At 38.6% G+C, this 24,673-nt stretch overlaps 1 protein-coding gene across 1 annotated transcript in view; it reads left to right on the forward strand.

Moving 5' to 3' along the window:
• The window catches only part of LOC107553839 (titin homolog), a 47,698-nt gene that overhangs the window by 8,954 nt on the left and 14,071 nt on the right, over window positions 1-24,673 (forward strand). The window contains exons 4-7 of the mRNA XM_016236157.1: window positions 114-425; window positions 966-1,044; window positions 2,388-5,825; window positions 6,078-6,200. Of these exons, the coding sequence (XP_016091643.1) occupies window positions 114-425; window positions 966-1,044; window positions 2,388-5,825; window positions 6,078-6,200 (3,952 nt within the window). The remainder of the gene's footprint in view (window positions 1-113; window positions 426-965; window positions 1,045-2,387; window positions 5,826-6,077; window positions 6,201-24,673) is intronic.

The following is a 24,673-nucleotide window of genomic DNA, read 5'->3' on the forward strand; positions in this document are numbered from 1 at the left end:
GGCAAAGAAAACACTCCTCAAATGCCAGAGGGTGTTGGAGCTAAGACTCAAGAGAAAGAACACAGTGCTGAAAAGGCAGAAGGGTCAAAAAAGTCCCCTGTGCTTGAGAAAAGGTCTCAAAAGATTGAATCAAAAGATGAAGACTCCAAGAAAGACTCTAAACCCGAGGAGACAGGAGGTAGCAGTATAAAGAGACGCATTAGTCTACTCTTAGACTCTTCTTCCTCCTCCTTCTCAGTGGCACGTGTGGATACTCCAGGGACTGAGCCACGCTCACCGGGGCTGTCTGCTGTCTCTGATACTGATGGAGCAGTGGGGGTGAAACAGCGTATCAAAGAACTGACTGAAGAAGTGCCTACTACGCTGTCACCACTCCAGAAGCCACAATATAAGCCACGTACCCTAGTATCTGACAGCACTAAAAGGTAAGGTCCAGTGGTTTTCAACATTCATTACTGAGGTCTGCTAATTAGAGTTGTATAATCAGTTATCAACCTCATGTTGTATGTAAATATTATGTATGTACTGAAATACTTCAATATGCACAGTTTTGCAGTAGTTTTACTGCCTTTGGGTTTTTACAAATGAGTTTTAGAAGTTGTAATTATGACATTCAACAATTTTTGTGGGAATAAAATAGATGTGGTATGCAACATCTCTCTTTTACTTCCTGAAAAAAGAAGAAAGTACAAAGGAAGCATTTTATTACTAGTGCAACAAAATAAATAGTAACGGATCTACATTATGTGCATGAGTGATTCTTTATGTATATTGTGCTGACATTGTGTAATTACGTCTCGCATATCTTTTTTCCCCCCTCAAAAGTACACGAAAATGTATACTACATGTTTGCAGCTGGATGGTACAGAAATCATAATTAATACCCATTTGCTTTTGTCATGATTCACATATAGCTATAGTATTATATATAGTATTTGTTTCTAACTAATCTGATTTGTTTACAGATTTGAAGCAGAGCTTGAAAGCCATAGTTCCTATGAGCTCAAAGGCCCCCAGCAGGTTGAAGATGATCTCAACAAAAAGGTATGGGAATATTAACCACTGCTATTAATCATACTGCCACAAATAAAGCATCTTTGCAAGGTGCAGTAAGGTAGGCTTTGTGTTTAGAATTTTCCATAAAATCTAACATTTTAATATCTTTTTTTGCGTATACTAAGTCTATCACAAATTAAGTGAACTAACTGTAATTGCTTGTTTTCCATTTCCTTTAACATTTGTGGCAGAAGGCCCTGTTTAATCATTTTAATAAGGAAATATATAAGTGTTTTAATACTGCATACAGAAAACATGTAGCTCTTTATTCTCAAAAAAATATTTGTGTGCTCTTACCCTGACACAGTTTTTCTATGACAGTCGCATGTTTGATAAAGTAAAACAATATATTGTTAAATTAATAGAAAAATCCTTTTGAAAAGGGCCTTTTTGACATTTGTGACAGTAACTGTCCTACTGTGGTCACAGCCCCAAAATCAATGTTTATCACCCTTGAAAAAAGAAAAAGAGAGATTTCACTTTGAGAAATAACTAATGAGGTTAAAAAAAGGTGCTTCTGATGTCACAGAAGGTGCGGCACTCCAAAAACGTATAACCTGAGTTGTAGTATTAGTCATATAGTGATTATGAAACATGCACGCTTCGAAGGGAGGGGGGTGGGAAAGGTCAGTTTGTGAGAGAAGAGGACGCTTTGATTATGGCCCCTTCATGCCCCACCCTGCTTTATGAGCTTTGACAAAGAGCATACAGATCTCATTTCACTGTTCTCAGTCACACGCGTCAAGCTCCTCTCCCTTTTCATGTGCCCTTAATGTTTGCTTCAGTCTCCATCCCCTCTTTGTAGTACAGTTATTCACATATCAGTTTTTTCATCTGTCACTATCTTGTACTTTTTTTTTTGTTATTTTTTTTTATACCCTCCTCTGTAAAAAATAACTTAGATAAGGAATTTTTCAAGATTTGATAATCTGTTGTTTATTCAAATGAGTCAGTATTACACTCTTTTTCTGTGGATGATTTGCCCTTTGGAGTAGAAATATTCTATTCCCTCTCAAAGTGTGCCTCTAAATCAGTCATGTAATACACAATGTACACAGACACCCACTGTAATTATAGCTCATATCTGAGCAAAGAAAATGTTACCTCTAAATGCCATACCTGTCAGTGAAAGATATAATTACGCATGGGGGTGGTCAAAGGCTGCTTCTTTAAGGATCACAGTTGTAGACAGAGCTCACCTTGTCTGTTTGAAAGTCAATCCAAGTTCTGGGTTCTTGCTTATTAAAAAGGAACTGAGACAAAGAAAGGAATCAATGGCAAGTGAAATCATGTAAAAAATATATTTCATTGATTTTTATTTTATTTTGTAGTTTGATTACTCCACGATTGAAGGGCAGTTCACTAAACAGGAGGACAGGAAAGCATCATCACTAGGTGTTCAAGACTTGCCTACCAACTCTGGTTTTGATAGGGATGGAGTGCAAACAGTGCGAGCGTCTATGTTCGAGCATGTGGTGGAAAGGCATAATGTTCAAGTGATGGAGGATAACATTTCACAAGACCCAAGAGCACAGCAGGAAAGCACAATTAAACCCATGCCCGGGCGAAAGCACTCTTTGCATTTTCAAGGTAACACCTTTAAAGCTCTTCAAGATGATGATCCTGGTAGTTTGGTCAAAGCAACCTATAGAGAACAAGTTTCTCCTTCCAGCCCTGTACGTGTGGAGCATGTCTTTGACACTGTGGCTTTGTTTGGAGAGAACCGTGCTGTTAGTGAGGATTTGCCAACTGCTTCCCTTGAGGACAGAGCTCACACACTGCGTTCTCGGCGATCAGCTCCTCAAGGTAAAGAGGACAGACCTACCTATGAGATAAGAAACCTGCTAACGGATGAAGCAGTCACTCCACGTTACCTCAGAGTAGGGGCATTACCGAAATGGACTGCCACCGAGGCAGACCGAGAGAGTAAATCTCAGATGGAGCAACAGAAAGAGATGTTGAGAAAGATGGAAGAAGAGATACAGAGGCAGACAGAATTGCATATGGCTGCAACAGCAGCATTGGAGGAAGAGGAGGAAGACAGCGAAGCAGAAAGAAAGAAGCAGTTAGAAGCACAAAGAGTCAGAGAGAGGGAACGAGAGGAAGTTGCAGCACCCAAACGGCCTAAGATGCTAGAAGCCGAAGAGCAAATGAACAAACCTAAAGCCACTTACTTTGCTCTGACTGGTCAGATTCAAGAGCCTGTGCATCAAGGTGAGAGAGTGGATGAGGAAGCAATCTTAGGGAGCATTAAACAAAGGATGAAGGAGGTTCCGTTTGATGATTTCACTGTTAGATCAGAACAGTGGGGTCCTCAGAATCCAATTGCTCCATTTAAAAGAAATACTTCATTGGAAGCTGCAATGCAGAGAGATTCGCAAGAGGAGCTGCATAAAAATGACACTGGACCAAGAACAGATCACAGGTTACAAGACCGGGAACGGCAAAAAGCATTCAGGGAGGAGATGGAAATAGAGAGACAAAGACTAGAAGAGTTTGAAAAAGTAAAGGAATTGGAAAGGCAGCAAGAAATTAAGAAACAGAGAGATTTGGAGATTGAAAAACAAAAAATTGAAAGGGAGAAAAAGAAAGAAATTGAGAAAGAGAAAGAGAGACAAAAGGAGTTGGAAAGACAGAGAGAGCAAGAGAGGGAGAAACAAAGGGAGTTGGAAAGACAAAGGGAAATTGAACGCCAGAAACGAGAAAAGGAGCGACAGAAACAAATTGAATATGAGCGAATGAAGGCTGCAGAAAGAGAACTAGAGCAGCAGAGAGAGTTTGAGAGGCAACGACAGAAAGAGTTTGAACGAGAGCAAGAGAGAATGCTTGACCAAGAGAGGCTTAGGCTTAGAGAATTTGAAAAACAGAAGGAAATGGAGAGAGAAAGAACGAGACAGCTGGAGTTGGACAGACAATGGGAAATTGAAAGACAAAAGCAGAGAGAACTTGAAAAACAAAGAGAGATGGAGAGGCTAAAGGAGTTAGAAAGACAGCGAGAATGGGAGAGGCAACGAGAGTTGGAGAAACAGAAAGAGCAAGAGAGGGTAAGACAGAGACAGTTGGAAAGGCAGAGAGAACTGGACAGGCAAAGGGAACTTGAGAGGCAACAAGAGTTGGAGAGACAACTGGAGATTGAAAGACAGAGGGAGACTGAAAGGCTAAAAGAACTTGAAAGACAGAAACAGAGAGAGCTGGAGATTGAGAAATGGAAGCGACAGAAAGCAGAGGAGAGGGAGACCAAGAAAGAGCTAGAAGAACTTGAGAGGATCAAGGCGCTTGAGCGACAGCAGCTTCTTGATTTTGAGTTGCAGAGACAGCAGGAAAAGCAACTCCAGCAAGAGCAAGCGAAACAGAGATCAAAAAAAGAACGAGAAGACAGACAAAAGCTGTCTGAACGGCAGAGAGCATCAGAAAGGCATCGGATGGAGACAGAGCAAGAGAAGTCTATACCTACATCTCCTCTTCGGCCAAAAGTTCTAGATCTGGATGCAGTGTCTCTTGGTTTTAGGACTGGTCGAGACAGCCATGAGAATAGCCCCACAGCCCGATGGAAGCAGCCCTCACTTCATCCTAATGAGCTTTACAAACCTGGCATCTTAGATATTGATTCATTCAGGAGTCAAACCCAACCGGATACCTTCTCTTCAACTGGAGGTTTAGAGTCAGGAAGTGTTGGTTCAGTGATTCAAGCTCGTCCTCAGGCCACACAACCAAATGTTCTCCAACCACAAACAGCATCTCAAGTTCAGTCTCCTCCTCAATCCCAGTTTCACCCTCAGTCCCAGGCTTTCTTCCTGCCCTCCTCAGCAGAACGTATGAGAACTCAACTCCCGCCACCTCTGAAACATCAAATTCTGCATCAAACCCAACCTCATTCATTGCCGTTTGCTACAGAAAGACCTAGGCCACAAACACACTCATTGATTGAGACCTCAGATTGGCCCTTTGTTGCTCAGCAGTCAAATAATGCTTGGGGACATACTAAAGCAGAGTTGGCTGTAGATGAGCCCATTTGGGTATCAGCCATGGAAGGATCCAGAAGACCAGTTAGCACCAGACCTGGTGGCCTTGAGCAGCAACTCTTGAGTCATGAGGATAGAGGTTCAATTAACATTTTGACACCCAGTTCAGCCTCTTCCATGAGTTCAGTCTTCACTCCTGTATTGCATGCCAATATTGCACCACCCATGGTTCCAATTCAAACTCCTGTGCCGACTGCACAACCAGGTCTTGGACCAATTCAAACTCCTATTCTGACTGCACAACCAGGTCTTGGACCAATTCAAACTCCTATGCTGACTGCACAACCAGGTCTTGGACCAATTCAAACTCCTATGCTGACTGCACGACCAGGTTTTGGACCAATTCAAACTCCTATTCTGACTGCACAACCAGGTCTTGGACCAATTCAAACTCCTATTCTGACTGCACAACCAGGTCTTGGACCAATTCAAACTCCTATTCTGACTGCACAACCAGGTTTTGGAACAATTCAAACTCCTGTGCCGACTGCACAACCATGTCTTCGTCCCTCTGTAGCCCCTATACTGACCCCAGAGAGATGCTGGACCTCAGAACCTTTGAATGTGGGATTAAGTGGAGCTTTGGTTCCTCCTCCCACAAAGCCATTAGTTAAGAAAGAGACTTCAGTACCCACTAGTCATGTTGCAACCTTCTCTGTCACTGATCCTATATGGAGTCCAAACTGGGAGCTGGCATCCCAGGGACAGAGAGAGAACCGTGCCTCGCACAGGGACAAAGTACAACAGGTGAGGAAGAGCACACTCTGGGATAGATGTTTGCGCACACATTCCCACCGTATAGTCTTTGTGTGTGTGTGTGTGTTGTGTTTAGCAATGTTTTGACATTGGTCAGTTGAATTGTAGAACCACCCAACTATTGGTATTGAAAACTGTTCTTTGGAGTGGTCAAATATTGTGTCAGCACCTAGTTGTGTTGCATTGCGTTTCCTTTTAATTCTTTAAATAAGCTTGACTGTAGCCCCTTCTATGTTTGTGTAGAAACGTTCCAGGAGTATGTGTCGAAGATCTGCCCCCACGGAAAGTTTTGCTGATGGTCCGCTTACCCACGTGAGAACTCGCAGAAGTCGCAGTGCACACAAAGAAAGAAGTGGAGAGACCTCGGTAAGTAGAACCATGATCAGAATTATAACTTTTCTTTTGTGTATTTTTCTCTCCCTGTTTGTCATTCATTTTCTCATACACATGCTCGCATACTCAAACCTATTTACAGGTACTTTGCACAAAGGATGGGTATTGAATATTTACTCAGGAATGCATCGATATGAAAAGTTTTGGTCAGTTGCAAATTCAGCATGTTTTGTCACTGCTGAGTTTAGCTTTTGGTGTCAGTTTTGTTTGGATCGTGTTTTGTTTGTACATCAACACAGTGAAAATACACCCTCACAAATCTTTTTTTTTTTTTTGATGTTGTAGTCATTTTTTTCAATAATGTCTCCTTGTCAATAAAGCTGCAAGCTTTTGCAAACAGGTGCAAGCAGCTTGTTAATTTCTCTTGTTTATTCTCTTGTAATTTCATTGTTTCTCACGCTTTATCATAAAGTTTTTGACTTTGTTGTATTTGTTCAGTTCCTAACCTAAAACTTGTAAGGTATCACACAGTATTGAGCTATATTTCAGATATTGTCAAAAGGCTGAAAAAGTTGAGATGAGATTGCCCAGCTCTACTTTGCACATGGACCAGCAAACATCTTACATAAGAGTCGAGTTCTTCACCATGTTCCAATGGAAAGTGTACAAAAATGAAGGATGGAGAGATTGCTTGTTGATTTCTGATGATGTCACCAGCTTTTAGAGACCAGATGTTGGAGGAGTTCCCCGACAATGTGAATAACATCTGTCATATGACCCTTTCTGGCATGCAGTGCTTGGCTAATGATGTTTCTGCCCGTATCTGATGGACTTAATAGACTTGTTAAAGGACATACTGAACTAGTTATTTAGGCTGAGGGTTATTAAAGCTGAATGTTTATATTTATATGCATGTATGTTGGGTATGGAGGCTAACTAGCTTGTGTTTTATTTGTGTGTGTATGAGTGGGTGGTGCAGGAATGCAGTCTGATGACAGAAAGGAGTGTCTTAAAGTTACTGTGTAATGGTAGATTATTTTCTAACACGGCTACACTGCTAGCGTTGAGTAAGATTGTGTAAATCAAACTAAAACGGACTTAATCATGATGTGTTCATTAACTGTGTGAAAAGTTATGAATATATGTATGGACAACATTAACTCCAGTTTAAACATTCTGTTGAAGAGCTTGAGATCAATCTTGTTTTTGATTGACAGATTCATTGAAATTTCATACATATTCTTGGATGATGATGTGTTTTCAGGAAAGATTTTCCACCTAGAGACTTATTCCACAAGGCAGTTTTAGTCTGTTTTTCCCCCTTAGTTCCTCTGAATGCAAACATCGTGCCATCTGCTGTATGAATCAAGTTATTACAGTGTTGATTTTTATGATTCACATTTAGCCGTGGCTATAAAATGGGGCTGATCTGACAGTCAAGGATATCCTCTTAACCTTTAATTTCATTTGAAAATTTCCAGGACGGATAGTTTGTTTCTCATTTTAACATTTGAGTTTGTTGTTATGTAGGTGCCTGCATGTGAGCTTCAAGAGGAAGCACACACTCTCTCTCTTGCTCTCCCACTCTCATCGTTTCTCAGTATTGGTCATCATAGGAAGTGTAATTTTTACATCACTGTGTGCTCACGGGCACAGGAGATTTACACAGACACTGAGAGAGGTAGAGAGAAGTAATGAACATTCAAATAAACTTCACAAAAGTAAAGACTATAAGACATTCTTTTGGGCTAAATCGAAGGATTTGCTTCATAGAAACATGGCTTATCGCTTCTGTCCTTCCTGCTGTTGGTGGCTTTGGGTAAGCTTACTTTATTTTACTGTTAAGATGGTAATACAACTACACAACCACAACACCTCATGCAATCTGAGATAAGTACAAACAAATGCTAGGTGGAGGTCTGTGACATCTCTTGTCATTGACTGATATTTGACTTTTGGATGAAGCCATTTTGGATAGAGTGTAGATGCATTTTATAGCACATTGATTTGCGAAGTTGTTTCTTCTTCTGTAATTTGTGTGTATCATTCTGTTCAATAATATTATCTTCATGTGACCAAGATGAGGCCTCTGTTGATGCTTCCTGTTGTCTGGCTAATTAAACAGATATTGTTTTCACTCTATTCTATTAATTTCCTGAAAGTTATTCGGGTGATTAGTTTTTTTTTTTTTTTGATGTTGTAGTCATTTTTTTCAATAATGTCTCCTTGTCAATAAAGCTGCAAGCTTTTGCAAACAGGTGCAAGCAGCTTGTTAATTTCTCTTGTTTATTCTCTTGTAATTTCATTGTTTCTCACGCTTTATCATAAAGTTTTTGACTTTGTTGTATTTGTTCAGTTCCTAACCTAAAACTTGTAAGGTATCACACAGTATTGAGCTATATTTCAGATATTGTCAAAAGGCTGAAAAAGTTGAGATGAGATTGCCCAGCTCTACTTTGCACATGGACCAGCAAACATCTTACATAAGAGTCGAGTTCTTCACCATGTTCCAATGGAAAGTGTACAAAAATGAAGGATGGAGAGATTGCTTGTTGATTTCTGATGATGTCACCAGCTTTTAGAGACCAGATGTTGGAGGAGTTCCCCGACAATGTGAATAACATCTGTCATATGACCCTTTCTGGCATGCAGTGCTTGGCTAATGATGTTTCTGCCCGTATCTGATGGACTTAATAGACTTGTTAAAGGACATACTGAACTAGTTATTTAGGCTGAGGGTTATTAAAGCTGAATGTTTATATTTATATGCATGTATGTTGGGTATGGAGGCTAACTAGCTTGTGTTTTATTTGTGTGTGTATGAGTGGGTGGTGCAGGAATGCAGTCTGATGACAGAAAGGAGTGTCTTAAAGTTACTGTGTAATGGTAGATTATTTTCTAACACGGCTACACTGCTAGCGTTGAGTAAGATTGTGTAAATCAAACTAAAACGGACTTAATCATGATGTGTTCATCAACTGTGTGAAAAGTTATGAATATATGTATGGACAACATTAACTCCAGTTTAAACATTCTGTTGAAGAGCTTGAGATCAATCTTGTTTTTGATTGACAGATTCATTGAAATTTCATACATATTCTTGGATGATGATGTGTTTTCAGGAAAGATTTTCCACCTAGAGACTTATTCCACAAGGCAGTTTTAGTCTGTTTTTCCCCCTTAGTTCCTCTGAATGCAAACATCATGCCATCTGCTGTATGAATCAAGTTATTACAGTGTTGATTTTTATGATTCACATTTAGCTGTGGCTATAAAATGGGGCTGATCTGACAGTCAAGGATATCCTCTTAACCTTTAATTTCATTTGAAAATTTCCAGGACGGATAGTTTGTTTCTCATTTTAACATTTGAGTTTGTTGTTATGTAGGTGCCTGCATGTGAGCTTCAAGAGGAAGCACACACTCTCTCTCTTGCTCTCCCACTCTCATCGTTTCTCAGTATTGGTCATCATAGGAAGTGTAATTTTTACATCACTGTGTGCTCACGGGCACAGGAGATTTACACAGACACTGAGAGAGGTAGAGAGAAGTAATGAACATTCAAATAAACTTCACAAAAGTAAAGACTATAAGACATTCTTTTGGGCTAAATCGAAGGATTTGCTTCATAGAAACATGGCTTATCGCTTCTGTCCTTCCTGCTGTTGGTGGCTTTGGGTAAGCTTACTTTATTTTACTGTTAAGATGGTAATACAACTACACAACCACAACACCTCATGCAATCTGAGATAAGTACAAACAAATGCTAGGTGGAGGTCTGTGACATCTCTTGTCATTGACTGATATTTGACTTTTGGATGAAGCCATTTTGGATAGAGTGTAGATGCATTTTATAGCACATTGATTTGCGAAGTTGTTTCTTCTTCTGTAATTTGTGTGTATCATTCTGTTCAATAATATTATCTTCATGTGACCAAGATGAGGCCTCTGTTGATGCTTCCTGTTGTCTGGCTAATTAAACAGATATTGTTTTCACTCTATTCTATTAATTTCCTGAAAGTTATTCGGGTGATTAGTTTATTTAATTAATTATGGAGGTGGACAGACGGTTCACTCTATAAACAGGTACCTTTTTTTCTGTCTCACCAGGCATCTCTGAATGAATCCGATATGGGTTTTGGGCTCAGATAGTACAGTTTGAAAAAAAAAAAAACATTCAGTATCTATTATTATGTTGTTAGAAATACAGTAGTATTTTCTGTTTGTGTTGTTCTAATATGAGCCTAGTACTCATGCAGTATCAGAAACATTAAATATAGATAGATGTGATAGATTAAGTTTTTTTTTTAAAAACAATACACATTTTATTCAACTAGCACTGGCTATGTGCATCCTCCAGATAGCACAAAACATATAGCCTACCTCTGTAGTATTTTTATTGGTTTTATCTAGTGCTGGGCAACGATTAATCGCATCCAAAATAAAAGTTTTTATTTACATAATATATGTGTCTGTGTGTGTACTGTGTATATTTATGATGTATATATAAATACACACACGCGCATGCATGTAGGCCTATATATTTAAGAAACATTTTATGTTTTATATATTAAATATACAGCAGTCAACATTTGAAGTGGATCAAGACCTTTCATCAAAGTTGTCTTAAAACCTAAAACCAAAATGCGTTCTTGTCTTAGGACATCTTTGATTAACTTTTTTGATCCACTTCAAATGTTGACTGCTGTATTTATATATAATATAAATTATATGAATATAAATAAATACATGTACATATTTTCAAAATATATACTGTATATGTGTGTCTTTATATATACATAATAAATACACACAGTACACACATTTTATATAAACAAACTTTTAGTTTGGATGTGATTAATCATGGTTAATCGTTGCCCAGCACTAGAAACTTATAAATAATTTTAGTATGTATATGAACAAGTTCTGTTTAATGTAAATGCCCAAGCCAGTCTCAAACAGTGCACAATAAACTTATTCAAGTTCTTATCCAGTTCTCTTCTATGTCATCTGCACATCAACAGCATCTCTTTGATTGTCATGTGACTATACGAGCCAGTTTTGGTGAAAATAAAGGGAGTTTAAACCATAAGTTTAGATTTGCTTCATTCCCAAAACTAATTGAGCATCTTATTTAGCAAACAAATCTCTTGCTTTAATACAGTTTTGTGTGTGGCTCAAATAAAATTAATAATCTTTCTAACTGCTTTTGTTACATGGCTTGATGTATGAAAAGCCAAAACATCCACATATGTTATAGCCTGTGCCACTACCTGTGCATGCTGTAACTTTTAGTTTTGATGTGTAAAGTTTTGACACAAAGGAAGTAGCATCAGTCAGTGTTAATAGTGTTACCCCTTCCTGAATGGGCCTCGTGTGGTTTAAAGAGGAACATCACACTATTTAGACCACTTGTTCTGCTTGGACTTTATAATTGCTCTTTGTTATCTTGATGTAGTCAGAGTAATAGGATGTAATGTGCTCCGTAATAAACCTTAATGTGCTGTTGTTTGTTGTTAAAAGCTAGAGACTAACCCTTTAAAATGTAATTAGGATATTGGAAAAGGCAACATAGACTGGTGGAACCAAAAATGGGGTCATGTCATTTTAAGTGAAATATACCTACGTAACCATGCACAAAGTGTACACATATACACAGTAGTGTCATATTGGGGCCAAATTTATTTGACATTAATGTTACACTACGTTAGTTAGAAGAAACAGCTGTAACTTGACAGCATTTACAAGATTTGTGTTTGTCTTTCTTTTAGTTGTCCTAAACTAACGTGATTACTATGTTAATGGGCTTTTAGATCTATTATGAGGTTTCCAAAACTAGGGTGGAATAAGTAAACCTCTCTATTTTAAACTGTACTGGCGATGTACGTTATACGTTTTCTAAGCAGCACTAACTATGAGTGATGTCTAAATAAATATGCTGTATGATCAAAACAGTAGTTATAGAAAAGGCAGTGAGCAACAGATTCTGGTTCTTGAGGTAGTTTTACCATCAGGCAGATGACTGAATCATGAGCAGTGACTGTGACTCGCTTGAATACCAGGCTGACAGGATAGTATTCTAGTGATGATACATTCATAAAAGTATGGTCGTCATTTTACCACTCAGCACTGTGGCTAATGTATGCATTTAATCGATATATGGACATTAGCCAGATCCTCCTAATGTCAGTTTATATCGTAGCTGTATTTTAAATCGTTGCCTATATGATGATTATCTTGTAATAAGATGTGTGGTTTGTCATGAAAGAAATCAGATTCCACATACATAGCTATTGCTCTGTTTCTATAAAAGGAACAAAAACTAATTTGCCATTAATTGAATTTTGCCATTTATAGGACTCTATTGTCATGCTGTTCCTTAATCTAATCTTAGTGATTTGTGTCTTCAGTGTCAGCTGAAACTGGAGCTTGTATTATTTTATTTAAACAAATTTTTTTTCAGTCATGGGGCAGTCAGGTGGTAGTCGTGGCCTAATGGTTAGAGAGTTGTAAGAGAGACTTGTAACCCAAAGGGTCACGGGTTCGAGTCTCTGTCCCGGCAGGTAGTGTAGGTGGGGGAGTGAATAACCAGCGCTCTATTCCATTGTGTTTAGGCACTATTTAGTGTGGTATTTTTTGACAATATTCACTCATGACAATAAAATAGTGCATTTTAAGTCAATATACTGCAGTATTTCCTCTCTCAATCAGTAGAAAATATGGTTAACACCCGGTCATGTGTGAAAAAAAAAAAAATACTGTCAGGTACCGTGAAACCAGTATAATTTTGAAAAATGCCGTGATATAAATACCGCCCAGCACTACTGCCCACTGCTCCAGGTGTGTGTTCACTACTCACTGAGTCACTAATGTGTGTGTGCACTTGGATGGGTTAAATACATAGCACACATTCTGAGTATGGGAAACCATACTTGGCCATGTGTCATGTCCTTTTCTTTCTTGTGTTTTCCTTTACTTTTTTGACAGCAGTGTAAGAAAAACTGAAGACGTCGAAGATCTTGATGAAGAATAACTTTTATTACAGAATAGTATTGACAAAGTACATGTAGTACCTTGGGTTCAACGGAGTCAGACTGAACCCCGAACATCCTAAGCTCAAACATTTTATACACTTAGAGTTTACCCTCAATGTAAAGGAAGTTGCTCCTGTTGTTACAGCTGTGGTCTGTATGTTAATTAAGTTCTGACACCCCTTTTGTCTGAGGTGGTTCTCAGTGTCCCACACCTGCTCCCATTCTACAATTGGTCACCATTTGCTCAGGATGTGATCATCCCAAGTGATCTACAAACAACATAACTGTTGACTTTCTTCTTCTCTATAATTAAGCCATTTTGGGAAATGAGCATGATCAAACATATTGTGGAGTGGAATCTGGGTCGGGGCAGACTATAGATTCTTACAGTAGAGTTAACATGCAAGTTTTCTTGTTAGATTAGTGATCTAAATAGTGCAGAATTTTGCATGCACCATTAATTTTGTGTCACAATATTTAAAACATACTTTTTCAAAATTTAAATTGGATTTTGAATCTTAGACTTTACATGATGTCTCTTTTGAAGTCCACAGTGTGTGTGTAAAAACAACTGACTTAATAAAGCTATGAATAATGTGACAGTGATTTAGATGGCTGTAATAGTTCAATGTGTATTTTATATTATTAATATTTTTTATGTAGATTTGGTCTTAGGTGAGGTTAACATGGTTTGTTTTCTCCATTTAAATGATACCGTGTAATTAACTCTCTGTCCACTAGTGGGTGCTAAATTGCACCTCAGCATTTCACTTGCTCAGTCTTCCCCCCCCCCCCCCATTTGAATTGTTTTTAATTCATACAGTACATCAATGAATCCAAAAATATATTAAGAAGTACAGAAAGATTTTGATGTTAATGTCCCTTTTCGCTTGCGATCGGTGTTGATTGCAAAAACTCAAAATCAGAATTGAAATATGGAAATAAATGTCGGGCCAAAAAAGGACAGCAAGGTTTGGTTGGTCATCAGTGATGTTTGCATGACAGATTGTGTACATTTGCAATGCAAACTAACTCGGGTACCATGTGCTTTAAAATCCTTACAAGCCAGAGTGATTGTCTCTAAACATGCACGGATATCTGCCATCAGTCCCATTTATTCGTTTCTGTTAACAAATTCTTCCTTTTTTTGCTTTCTTTCAACAAGCATTCTTCTGCTCTCAGCAAAATTAGCTGCTGACAATATTGCATAACCAATGCACCTCTCTCAATCTGTCTCTCGCTCCTCTTTCTCTCTCAAAGCTGGAACAGTAGCAGGGAACACTGCAGTGCATATATCTTCCTCTCTCTTTCATGCTCATATCACAGGCTTCCCTTACCCCTCCCTCTCCGTCTCTGCTCTCATTTTCCTCCTCCCTCTGTTTTCTCCTTGAGCACAAGTCCTGTAGCACAGGGGGACGGAGGCAGGAAAGCTGACGCATTTCTGTTCTACCTGCCAGTACCTGCAGGGACATATTTAAGGACACCAGAGGAAAAGACCACCTTGAAACAGTATTTGTATTTTCCAGTCAACGCCTGCGAAACCACCTGGATACTTCTGGCTCGTAATATCCATGTTTTATGAACAGACTTTCACTCTGGACTTTTGTGAAATAAGGAAACGCTCATCTTGGTCTCCAGCTTTCCGTTTGACCCTAAATTGAGAGTTACAGACATTTTCCGACTTGACAGTTTTGATGCTTTTTGGGAGATGCAGTTGTGTTGAAGTAGCTCACGCTGCCTGACAGGTTTGAGACGTGACTGGGAAAGTGCGTGTGTGTGTTTGACAGCTCTGATTCATGAGTTGACTAGCGTTTGTTTGAGTATGTGATTCTGCTGACAGATCCACTCAAATATTCATGTAGGAGTGGTGCACTGCTCATTTCAGACCATCTCTAGTGATGCGGCTGTTGTTTCTCTATTAAATGTGAATGACATTTGCATGCTATTGATGCATTGATTGATTGAAATGTAACTATTTAAAAAGAGTTGCTCAGGTCAGTAAGTAAGGCATATTGAATCAGCCTCCATGAAATCACACCACTCTATTTTTGTTTAGGGATGTAATTGCAGGTGCCTCTGTGGTTACATATCTATAACTTTGTTGCTTTGTCACCGAGCATGAGGCATTGCAGAACTGCTGTGATCTATGGGACAATCCAGTGTCCTCTGTTCTAGCTTTTACTGTGATGTCTCGGAAAACTGTATTGTAGAACGAGAACTCGATCAACAGTGAGTCATGCATGAGCCTAATAGGTCCATCTAATCTTAAATTAGGAGTACCTGAGTGACCTTATGTTACTATATATTGAAAATGTAGCTATTGAGGTATGCCACTGAAAATAGTTCCCAAACTTTGGTCAAGCATTGTTGGAAGTTAGATCACGGTCGACTGCTTGGTGGCAATTTGCAGTTTGTATCGTACTGCAGTGCAGAGTGGAGCACAATCTGTCCTGCCCTCTCTCTGGAGACATGGTGAATCAGAACAACACTTAAGTTGCTGGACTGAGCTAAAGCGAAAGGTCCTCCATATCATAAAGTGCTACCCAACCATGGAGTTTAAACACAGATGTACTTTCAACTGGACTGGATTATCTTGTAAATCGAGGCCACTTGCCTAAAGGTTGAATTGACTATCGTCAATGGACCTTAGAGCCTCCATTTAAGAGTCTTGATTGGATGTCCACAGTGTCCCAAGTTAAAGAACTTCACTGAAAAAGCTTGACATTGAGAACAAACCTTTATTAAATTTACTCACTTTAAATCCTGAGAGATGGAGTACCTGGGCGACAAGTTGTCAGTGGCCCATTCGCAAGTGTCGGGCTGGATGGGGAATGTGCGCCGTTCCCTTCAAGGCACCCTCAACTTCTCCAGCAGCGTGGAGAGAAGATCAGCAGGAGGAGGTGGAGAGGACGGAGGTGGCTTTAAGAGGGCTGCCTCTCTACGCAGCCTGGCCAATCGCAGCCGTGAATCCTTCCGCAGATTCAGCCTGCGCAGCCAACAGCGCTTGTCCCTGCGCAGACGAACCACCTCGCTGGCTTCGCCGAGCACTCCCTCTTCTGTAAGAGAAATATGCAATTTCTATCTCTGCTTTACCCAAAATCAGCATTTCTAAAACCACCCATCTCACCCACCACAAATACAGAGTAGTGAACATACTGATTCCCCACCTGGCACCATGTAGCCCTCAACCTTTGTCTAGGTGGTCACTTTCCATTTAAACAAAACGGCTTAAAGCAGGGGTTCTCAACTCTGACCCGCAAGATCCATTTTCCTGCAGAGTTTAGCTCCAACCATGATCAAACTCACCTGCCTGTAACTTTATAGTGATCCTAAAGACCTTGATTAGCTTGTTCAGGTGTGTTTGATTAGGGTTGGAGTTGAACTCCACAGGAAATTGGATTTCACGGGCCAGAGTTGAGAATCCATGGTTTAATGCCTTTCTTTTGTCATTGTCTGAAAATGAAACTGAGCTTGCTTCTGTAATTATCTCAAGCTTTACGACAGGGGTGGGCAACTCCCAAACTGGTGACCCACCATCCTGCAGGTTTAGCTTCAATCCCCTATCAAACACACCTGACAAATCCAACCTCAGAAGTTTTCAGGATTGCTTAAAATTACAGGCAGGTGTGTGTGATTAGGCTTTCCAGCACTGAAGTTGCCTATTCCTGCTTTACGGAGCCCCTGAAGCAGGGCTGCTCAATCCTATTCCTGGAGGTCTGGCTTCATGCAAAGTTTAGCTCCAACTCCAATAAGACAATAACACTTGAACCAGCTAATTAAAATAATCAGGAATATAATTACAAACAGGTGTGTTGGAGCAGGGTTGGAACTGAAGTTTGCAGAAAAGTAGATCTCCAGGAACTCAAATGAGAACCCCTGCCCTATAGTGACATTTGCAAGAAAAGACCCTTAGACTTTCAACCCTGAAGATGTCTAGTGGGTTGTCTGAATGACTAACCAAGTTTCCCCATAAAACTAGGCTAGCTGAGAGACATGTCCATCCTATGAATGATATATGGACAGTAAACACAATACAATAACAGATGTTCATAGATTCATTTAGCAAAACTATCAAATTTTTTTGTTAAAAGTGGTGAATTTGGAGGCATTTTGATGACTGTAGCAGTGTTTCTCATCCCTGTTCCTGGAGGCACACAAACACTACACATTTTCAAACTCTTCCTGATTAAACACATCTGATTTACACTCATTACAATCTGATTCCACCAGCTTATTAGTAGAGATATCAATGGTCCAGCCAACATCACATATTGTCTGAGTATGTTCTAAGATGGATGAGAAACAAACTTTATGACCGTTTAAAAAGTATATTCTATATGTATTATGAATGTGTGTACTATTATTATACTGCCAGGTACTACATCTGTCAAGTTGTCATAGTCATGTGACTTGTGCTGTCAGTTGGTGTGCTTCACTCCCATTCCCAACTCCTTCCTGTGGCTTAATGGCATAGTAAAGTGTTTATTGAATGGTCACTTAAGAATCTCAGTGGCCGTAGTAGGTCATCTGGGTACTTTTTACCTACTGTTTTATGAATACTATGAATTTTCAAATCATATACTCTGTTTCACCTACTATATAGTATGGAAGTAGGCATATTCATGTGCAGGGCAAGACCTGAAATGGATGGGTCAGATTAGGGACACATCCAAAATGTGTACTGTTGATGTGCCTCAAGGAACGGGGCGAGGAAACATTAGGCTTTCTGAATTTTTATAGGAGATGAATTTAGAGACTTCCTATGTCATTCGATCTGGATAACTTTCACATCTAGAGCCCTAGCAGCTGCTAATTTTGAAACCATATTTTGTATACACTTTCTATATTTTATACCCGGTGCCTCTCCATCTACTTTGTTTGTGTTTGTTGGTGGCTTGACCTTTGCAGTGGTATGAGAGAAGCTTCAAGATGCACAGTGAGCCCAGAAGGGCATTCTGGGAAAGATAGGTCAGCACAATTGACACAAAATGTAGACATCATCTGCATGGGCACTGTTTCATGCATACTGAAACCTGCCAGTACATTGCAAGGAGAGTTTGCATACACTTCTTGGACATTTACATGCATGTTCTCAGTTTTGCACCAAAAGATCAAGTATTTGTGATGTTGTTAGAGTTGTGCCTCAAAGTCAGTGCCTGTTGGTGTTTAAGTATGTACAGTATAAGCCAGATAAAAATGGTGTTGTCCTGCATGTTCAACAAAACACTGTGTGATCTCAAAAGCAAGAAGCTGCTGTTTGTCTAAGACCATGAGGTTGAGTAAATCAGGGAATGCTGGTGGGCAGGTTTTCAACTACAGTATATCCTCCCGATAGCGGAGTTTCAGTTATGTCACATCTCATAATGCTCATTCACTCTGCTGTCAGTCAAGGGTTTTTCCTCTATCACTCAGACTCTATTTGTGTGCTTGTGTGTCAGAAAGATTGAACAAAAGGAAGAGCTGTACTGTACATTGATCCTTGATTTCAGTGTCACAGGAAACAGTCAAAACAGGTCATCATTGTAACAGAATTAACTAGCCATAATGGGGTGTTTCCTGTGTCCTTCGACCGTCACCACTCTCTCAGTGACATACATAGACAGAGAGCTCTATTTCCCCTTCAGCCATACTATATATATTATCACACACGAACAAGCTGAGATATGGACACTTTGCCTGGAATAGTTTGAACTTTGTAACAATGCCTCAGGGTTATAGGCTCATAATTGTGCATGTTTGAAAGTAAATGTGTACATTAGGAGCACTTGAAGCATATTATTTGAAGCAAAAGCACCAGTAAACTGATTGAAATGTTAAAACTACACACTAGAGACCAATAATTTAACTGCTTTCTTTAATACAGTGTCTACCAATACAATATATAGTATATACCTAGCATTCTGAAGTTTCTAGTTCTGTTAGATCATAAGAAATTAATACTTTTATTCATCAAGGACACAATAAATTGATCAAAAGTGACAGTAGACATTTATAATCTTACAAAAGGTTTCTGTTTCAAAGGGGTCATATGATGCGATTTCAATTTTTCCTTTCTCTTTGGAGTGTTACAAGCTCTTGGTGCATAAAGAAGATCTGTAAAGTTGCAAAGACTAAAGTCTCAAATCCAAAGAGATATTCTTTATAAAAGTTAAGAGTCAGCCACGCCTACCTAAAACGTCTCGTTCTAACATGCCCCCTACCTACGTCACTATGTGGGAAGATTTGCATAACCCCACCCAAATGTTCACGCAAAGAAAGAAGGCGTAACTTTTATTCTCGCTGTAGTATTGTTGCCGCCACCGCCATGTCGTGAAGGCGCTGCTTCTTGGTGAAAGCGAAACTACTTTGTTTGGCGTTTACCGATGAGCTTTGTAAAAATCGACGCGTTTCAGAAAGGCGGAAAAAATAATGTACAGTATGTGGAAAATAATGTGTTTTTTGAACCTTAAACCGCATAAACACATTTCATTATACCAAATACACCAAATAATGTTCTTTTTAGCAGCATCATATGACCCTTTTAAATAAATGTGTCTCTTTTGAACTTTCTATTTATTGAAGAATCCTGAAAAAATTAGCACAATTTCCACAAAAATAGTAAGCATTACTACTATTTTCAACATTGATGATAAATGTTTCTTGAGCAGCAAATCAGCATATTAGAATGATTTCTGAAGGATCGTGTGACATTAAACACTGTAGTAATGATGCCGAAAAGTCAGCTTTGCCATCAGGAATAAAATAATGTACAATATATTAAAATATAAAGCAGTAGCAGTTATTTAAAAAAAATTATATTTCACAGTATTACTCTTTTTATGGCATTTTTGATTAAATAAATGCAGTCTTGATGGATGAGACTACTTTCAAAAAATATTTAAAAGTCGTATAGACCCCAAAATGTTGTACTTTATGATATTGTATATTATTTGGATAATTTGTCAACTTTTTAAATAGCAGCCGTTCTCAAGTGCTAGAGATTAGCCTTGTCTTACTGCAGTTGTATTTAGTGTAGTCAGCTTTGCCATCAGGAATAAAATAATGTACAATATATTAAAATATAAAGCAGTAGCAGTTATTTAAAAAAAATAATATTTCACAGTATTACTCTTTTTACGGCATTTTTGATTAAATAAATGCAGTCTTGATGGATGAGACTACTTTAAAAAAATATTTAAAAGTCGTATAGACCTCAAAATGTTGTACTTTATGATATTGTATATTATTTGGATAATTTGTCAACTTTTTAAATAGCAGCTGTTCTCAAGTGCTAGAGATTAGCCTTGTCTTACTGCAGTTGTATTTAGTGGATGTAAATTCAGTCTGCCAAGTATCTTGCACTGCTCCCTCACAACCCAGTAATATCAGCTGTTGATGTTTGATGTTCTCTGAGGTAAATGTAGCCACACCTTTGGTGGGAATGTTTTGTAAGAATGCCAGGAGATGAAAATTAGTCTCTGAGAGCACACGCACCAATAAACATGTACAGTATGTGCACTATTGGAAATGAAGAAAGACTCTTGCTGACTCTGAAGACACACAAATAGGAGATTCAGATTTGGGATGACACTCTCACAAGTGTAAATAGAAACACAAACGCATCTCTATAAACGGCCAAACATCAGTGTGTTGGTGTTAAAGTGACGACTATACCCTTTTTTTTCTACCTCTCATCTTTTCTTTCCATCCGTTCATTGTTTCTTTGCTTCCCCTGACGCTCTCTTCCTGTTCGTGTAGTGAGATGGCGAGAGATTTTTAAGTTCTCTCTCTCTCTCTGCTGCTGTGTATTTGTTATTTTCCCACTGTAAGGTTCAGATAAGAGTGTTCTTATCCAGGGCTTTGCCCTTTAAAATAAAATATTGTTCTATCTAGACCTACACCCTTATGTTGTCAGTGTAGCCCTTTAAGCCATTACAACTAATGTTAGTGCTGAGTACCACTCCCTCTCAACGTGTGTGTGTGTGTGTGTGTTTATTTATGTGTGGTCGGCAGGCACAGAAAATCAGTCGCTTTCCAAGGTGAGCAGGCAGATCATAGGTGTGTCTTCGTTGGAAGTGCATTGCTGTTATTAGTGAGCTTTGGTTGAGACTTGGAAGATTTACCTGCCATAAATAAACCCAAATTGTTTGGATAAGCCAGAAATGAAAGCATTTATAAACCGAACACACCCATTTCAGCGTATTTGAGGGCAGATATATGCAAAGATGTGCAAAAGTTCACACAGACATTTTGCTGATGCATTGTGTTCGTAGCCGATGCTAATGAAATTAGCGCTGCAATACGTGCTAAAAGCTTTAGGTTAATCAGCCACCAGCTGTTTGAGACATTCCTCTTGGCTTTTCTGGTCAAGTGATCAGCGTAATTTAATTCCACCCTGTGTTTTGGATTTGGATTAGTTATTCAGAACATACAATGTTTTTTTTTTAATTTGTTCTTTTTTTAACACAAAGATTAAGAGAAGCTTTGTCATTCCATTTCTGGCATTAGCCTGCATACAAGCAACCATTTGATTACCTCAGTATGGTACTTAAAAAAAAAACACAGTTTTGGTCAAAATACCCAAAACTACTGCAAAATTTTTTATTAAATCTACTTGAAACAGTGCAAGTATAACCTTCCTGTCATTTAATCTTCATCTGATGATAGTGGTGACTTGGTATTATTTACCACAGTTTTATTATATTAACAGTAAGTGCAGTAACTATGGTATTTTGGTGGAAACTAAAGGTTACTCTGGTAATACTAGAGGTTCATATTCTGTTGACTCTTGCAGTTACTATCATAGAGCTGTCTGAATCGGTGTGCTCTCTTGTTATTGAGCTGTACATACAGACATCTGTTTCTTTTGTCTGCCCCAGCATGTGATTATGACTTAGGGTCAACTGAAATGTTTATTTTAGTAGCCAGTGCTGGTACTGATATCTACAGACCAGGGCGGGCTAATTGTTAATATAAAATACGCTATATAATATAAATAAAATATAATAGAAAATAGTTTAGTGAAGCCAAATGTACACAAAATTTATAAAATGGAATTAACTACTTTATTAAAAAAAAAAAAAAAAACTTAAAAATTACATTTTATATGGGCTAGGGTTTGATTTCTGAATATTTATAATTAGCATTATTTAAAAAAAAAAAAAAACTGATTTTATGTCCTCATTAGGGCTGTGCGATTAATCGAAATCATCATAAAATCGCGATTTGAGCATGCGCGATTTCTAAATCGCTTTACAGCACGATTTTCCAGGCCCCCGACCTCCCGCAGTATGCTATCCCAACCAATCAGAATGTAGCGCGCCTAAATGGAGCACGAGAACAGAACAGACCAGGCGGGCATACAAACGTAATGCCAGGTTCACACACTCCGTCTGTGGTGCGTATTTTTTCCGCTCCCATGTTAACAGATCAGAGCGTTCACATTGCACCTTTGGCTAGATTTAAAAAAAGGAAAAGTGCACTTTTAGATAAGGCAATAATAGACGGCACTCGTGGTGGTAGTTAAACAAAGTTATATTTATTGAGTTTAAACACGAATATGTCTATGAAAGATTGTATTACTGTACTGTGATAAAAGAGAATCACAATGCTGAAAAAGCATTTTCAGAAACAACGTTTGGATTTGAAATCAAAATAATGGATAAATGTTGTGTTTGTGGTAAAAAGCCGCGGATGAGGAGCGGACTGCAAACGCGTCCTGTGTGAAAGCAAAATGAGTCCGTGCTGCTTCTGCACCGCATACACATACTGTATACGCACTGCAGACGGAGTACGTGTGAACTTGGCGCAACAAATCTAGTTCAACATCTGAGGCAACACCACAAAGAGCTCTATGACCAATGCATGGCAAAACATTTTTTTTCTGCTATAAAGATATTTTGTTACACCTTTACTTAGTGATTATTTTGCCTTATGTCACATGCTATAGCTTTTTGATAAAGCTCTATTTAGTTTTCTTTTGGAAATATGTTTCAAACTCACACTGAATGCATTTATGACTGTAAAGCATGTCCGTTTGTCAAAATCGCAAAATTGATCAAAGAAATCGCGATCGTTTTTTGTCCATATCGCACAGCCCTTGTCCTCATATAGAAAGCTAAATGCGTGTGTGTGTGTGAGATGAGCTGTTTGTCAGGTGGGAGCGCTGCTCTGATGTTGTCCGGGCTGATTCTCACTGCTCTCTCTGTGTGTGTGTGTGTGTGTGAGAGAGAGATGAGCTGTTTGTCAGGTGAGAGCGCTGCTCTGATGTTGTCCGGGCTGATTCTCACTGCTCTCTCTGTGTGTGTGTGTGTGTGTGAGAGAGAGATGAGCTGTTTGTCAGGTGAGAGCGCTGCTCTGATGTTGTCCGGGCTGATTCTCACTGCTCTCTCTGTGTGTGTGTGTGTGTGTGAGAGAGAGATGAGCAGTTTGTCAGGTGGGAGCGCTGCTCTGATGTTATCCGGTCTGATTCTCACTGCTCTCTGTTGCCTGTTACTCTTCCTGACAGGAAAGGAAGCTGATGAATTACATCCTGTGCTGTTTTCTCTAATACAAACAGTCTCAACACACACTCTCCCTATCATTTGGTCACTCACACACTCACACACACACACACACACAGTCTCTCTCAGTGATACTAATGACTTCATGCTCAGGTCAATATAAGGGTGTGCGATATTGACAAAATTATATCTCGATATTTTTTAATTTTTTAATTTATTTTTTCCTCACTTTATTTACAAATTTTCAAGTATTACAATTTTTTTCAATATTTCAACAACACAGTTTAAATAACATTTTAACACTAGGTATAAAGAAAAGGGATCCGAATAAGAAATAGGAGACTAAGAAACTATCAAAATAACAGATACAATCAATTATCCCCAAGTAGTAAAGCGCAAATATCTCGATATTTTATGGGATTTTATCGATAACGATAGTTAGACGATATTTTGCTGAGTGTGTTATTATGCTGGTACCTTAAGGACTGCCGAAGACAGCTGACTCCTAATGTTTTTAATATTCTTCATATTTTGTGTGGTGATCAGTTCATACTGATAGAAATGAATCTTTTCCAATAAGTTTAAACTGATTTTTACATTTTATGGGCATTTTTACCTTTATAAAGCCATTTTTTCTAAAAGTGTCCATTATCTTTTGAGTCAAATTCTTACATTTAATCAGGGAATTAGAATAATAAGACATTTGGGCTGTTACCAAGCAAATTAAATCAACACAGAAGCTGCATCTGAAGTGGCATTTAGATGTATTTACACACATGTATTTTGTTTAATGCAAGACATGAATGCATTTAACCTGCAATTACAAATGCATAAATAATGAAGACACAAAACAGCGCTGTGGCTGTATTCGGAAATTATTTTTGTTGGCGAAATAGAGCAAAAACAAGCAATATGGTGTCTAAAACGTAAGTCTCTTAATTAACTTATTGTTTATTGAATTCAATGTCACATTTGTAATCATGGTAATTTTT

This window comes from Sinocyclocheilus grahami, unplaced genomic scaffold (assembly GCF_001515645.1).
Source record: "Sinocyclocheilus grahami isolate Dianchi unplaced genomic scaffold, SAMN03320097.WGS_v1.1 scaffold482.1, whole genome shotgun sequence".
Classification (NCBI taxonomy): domain Eukaryota; kingdom Metazoa; phylum Chordata; class Actinopteri; order Cypriniformes; family Cyprinidae; genus Sinocyclocheilus; species Sinocyclocheilus grahami.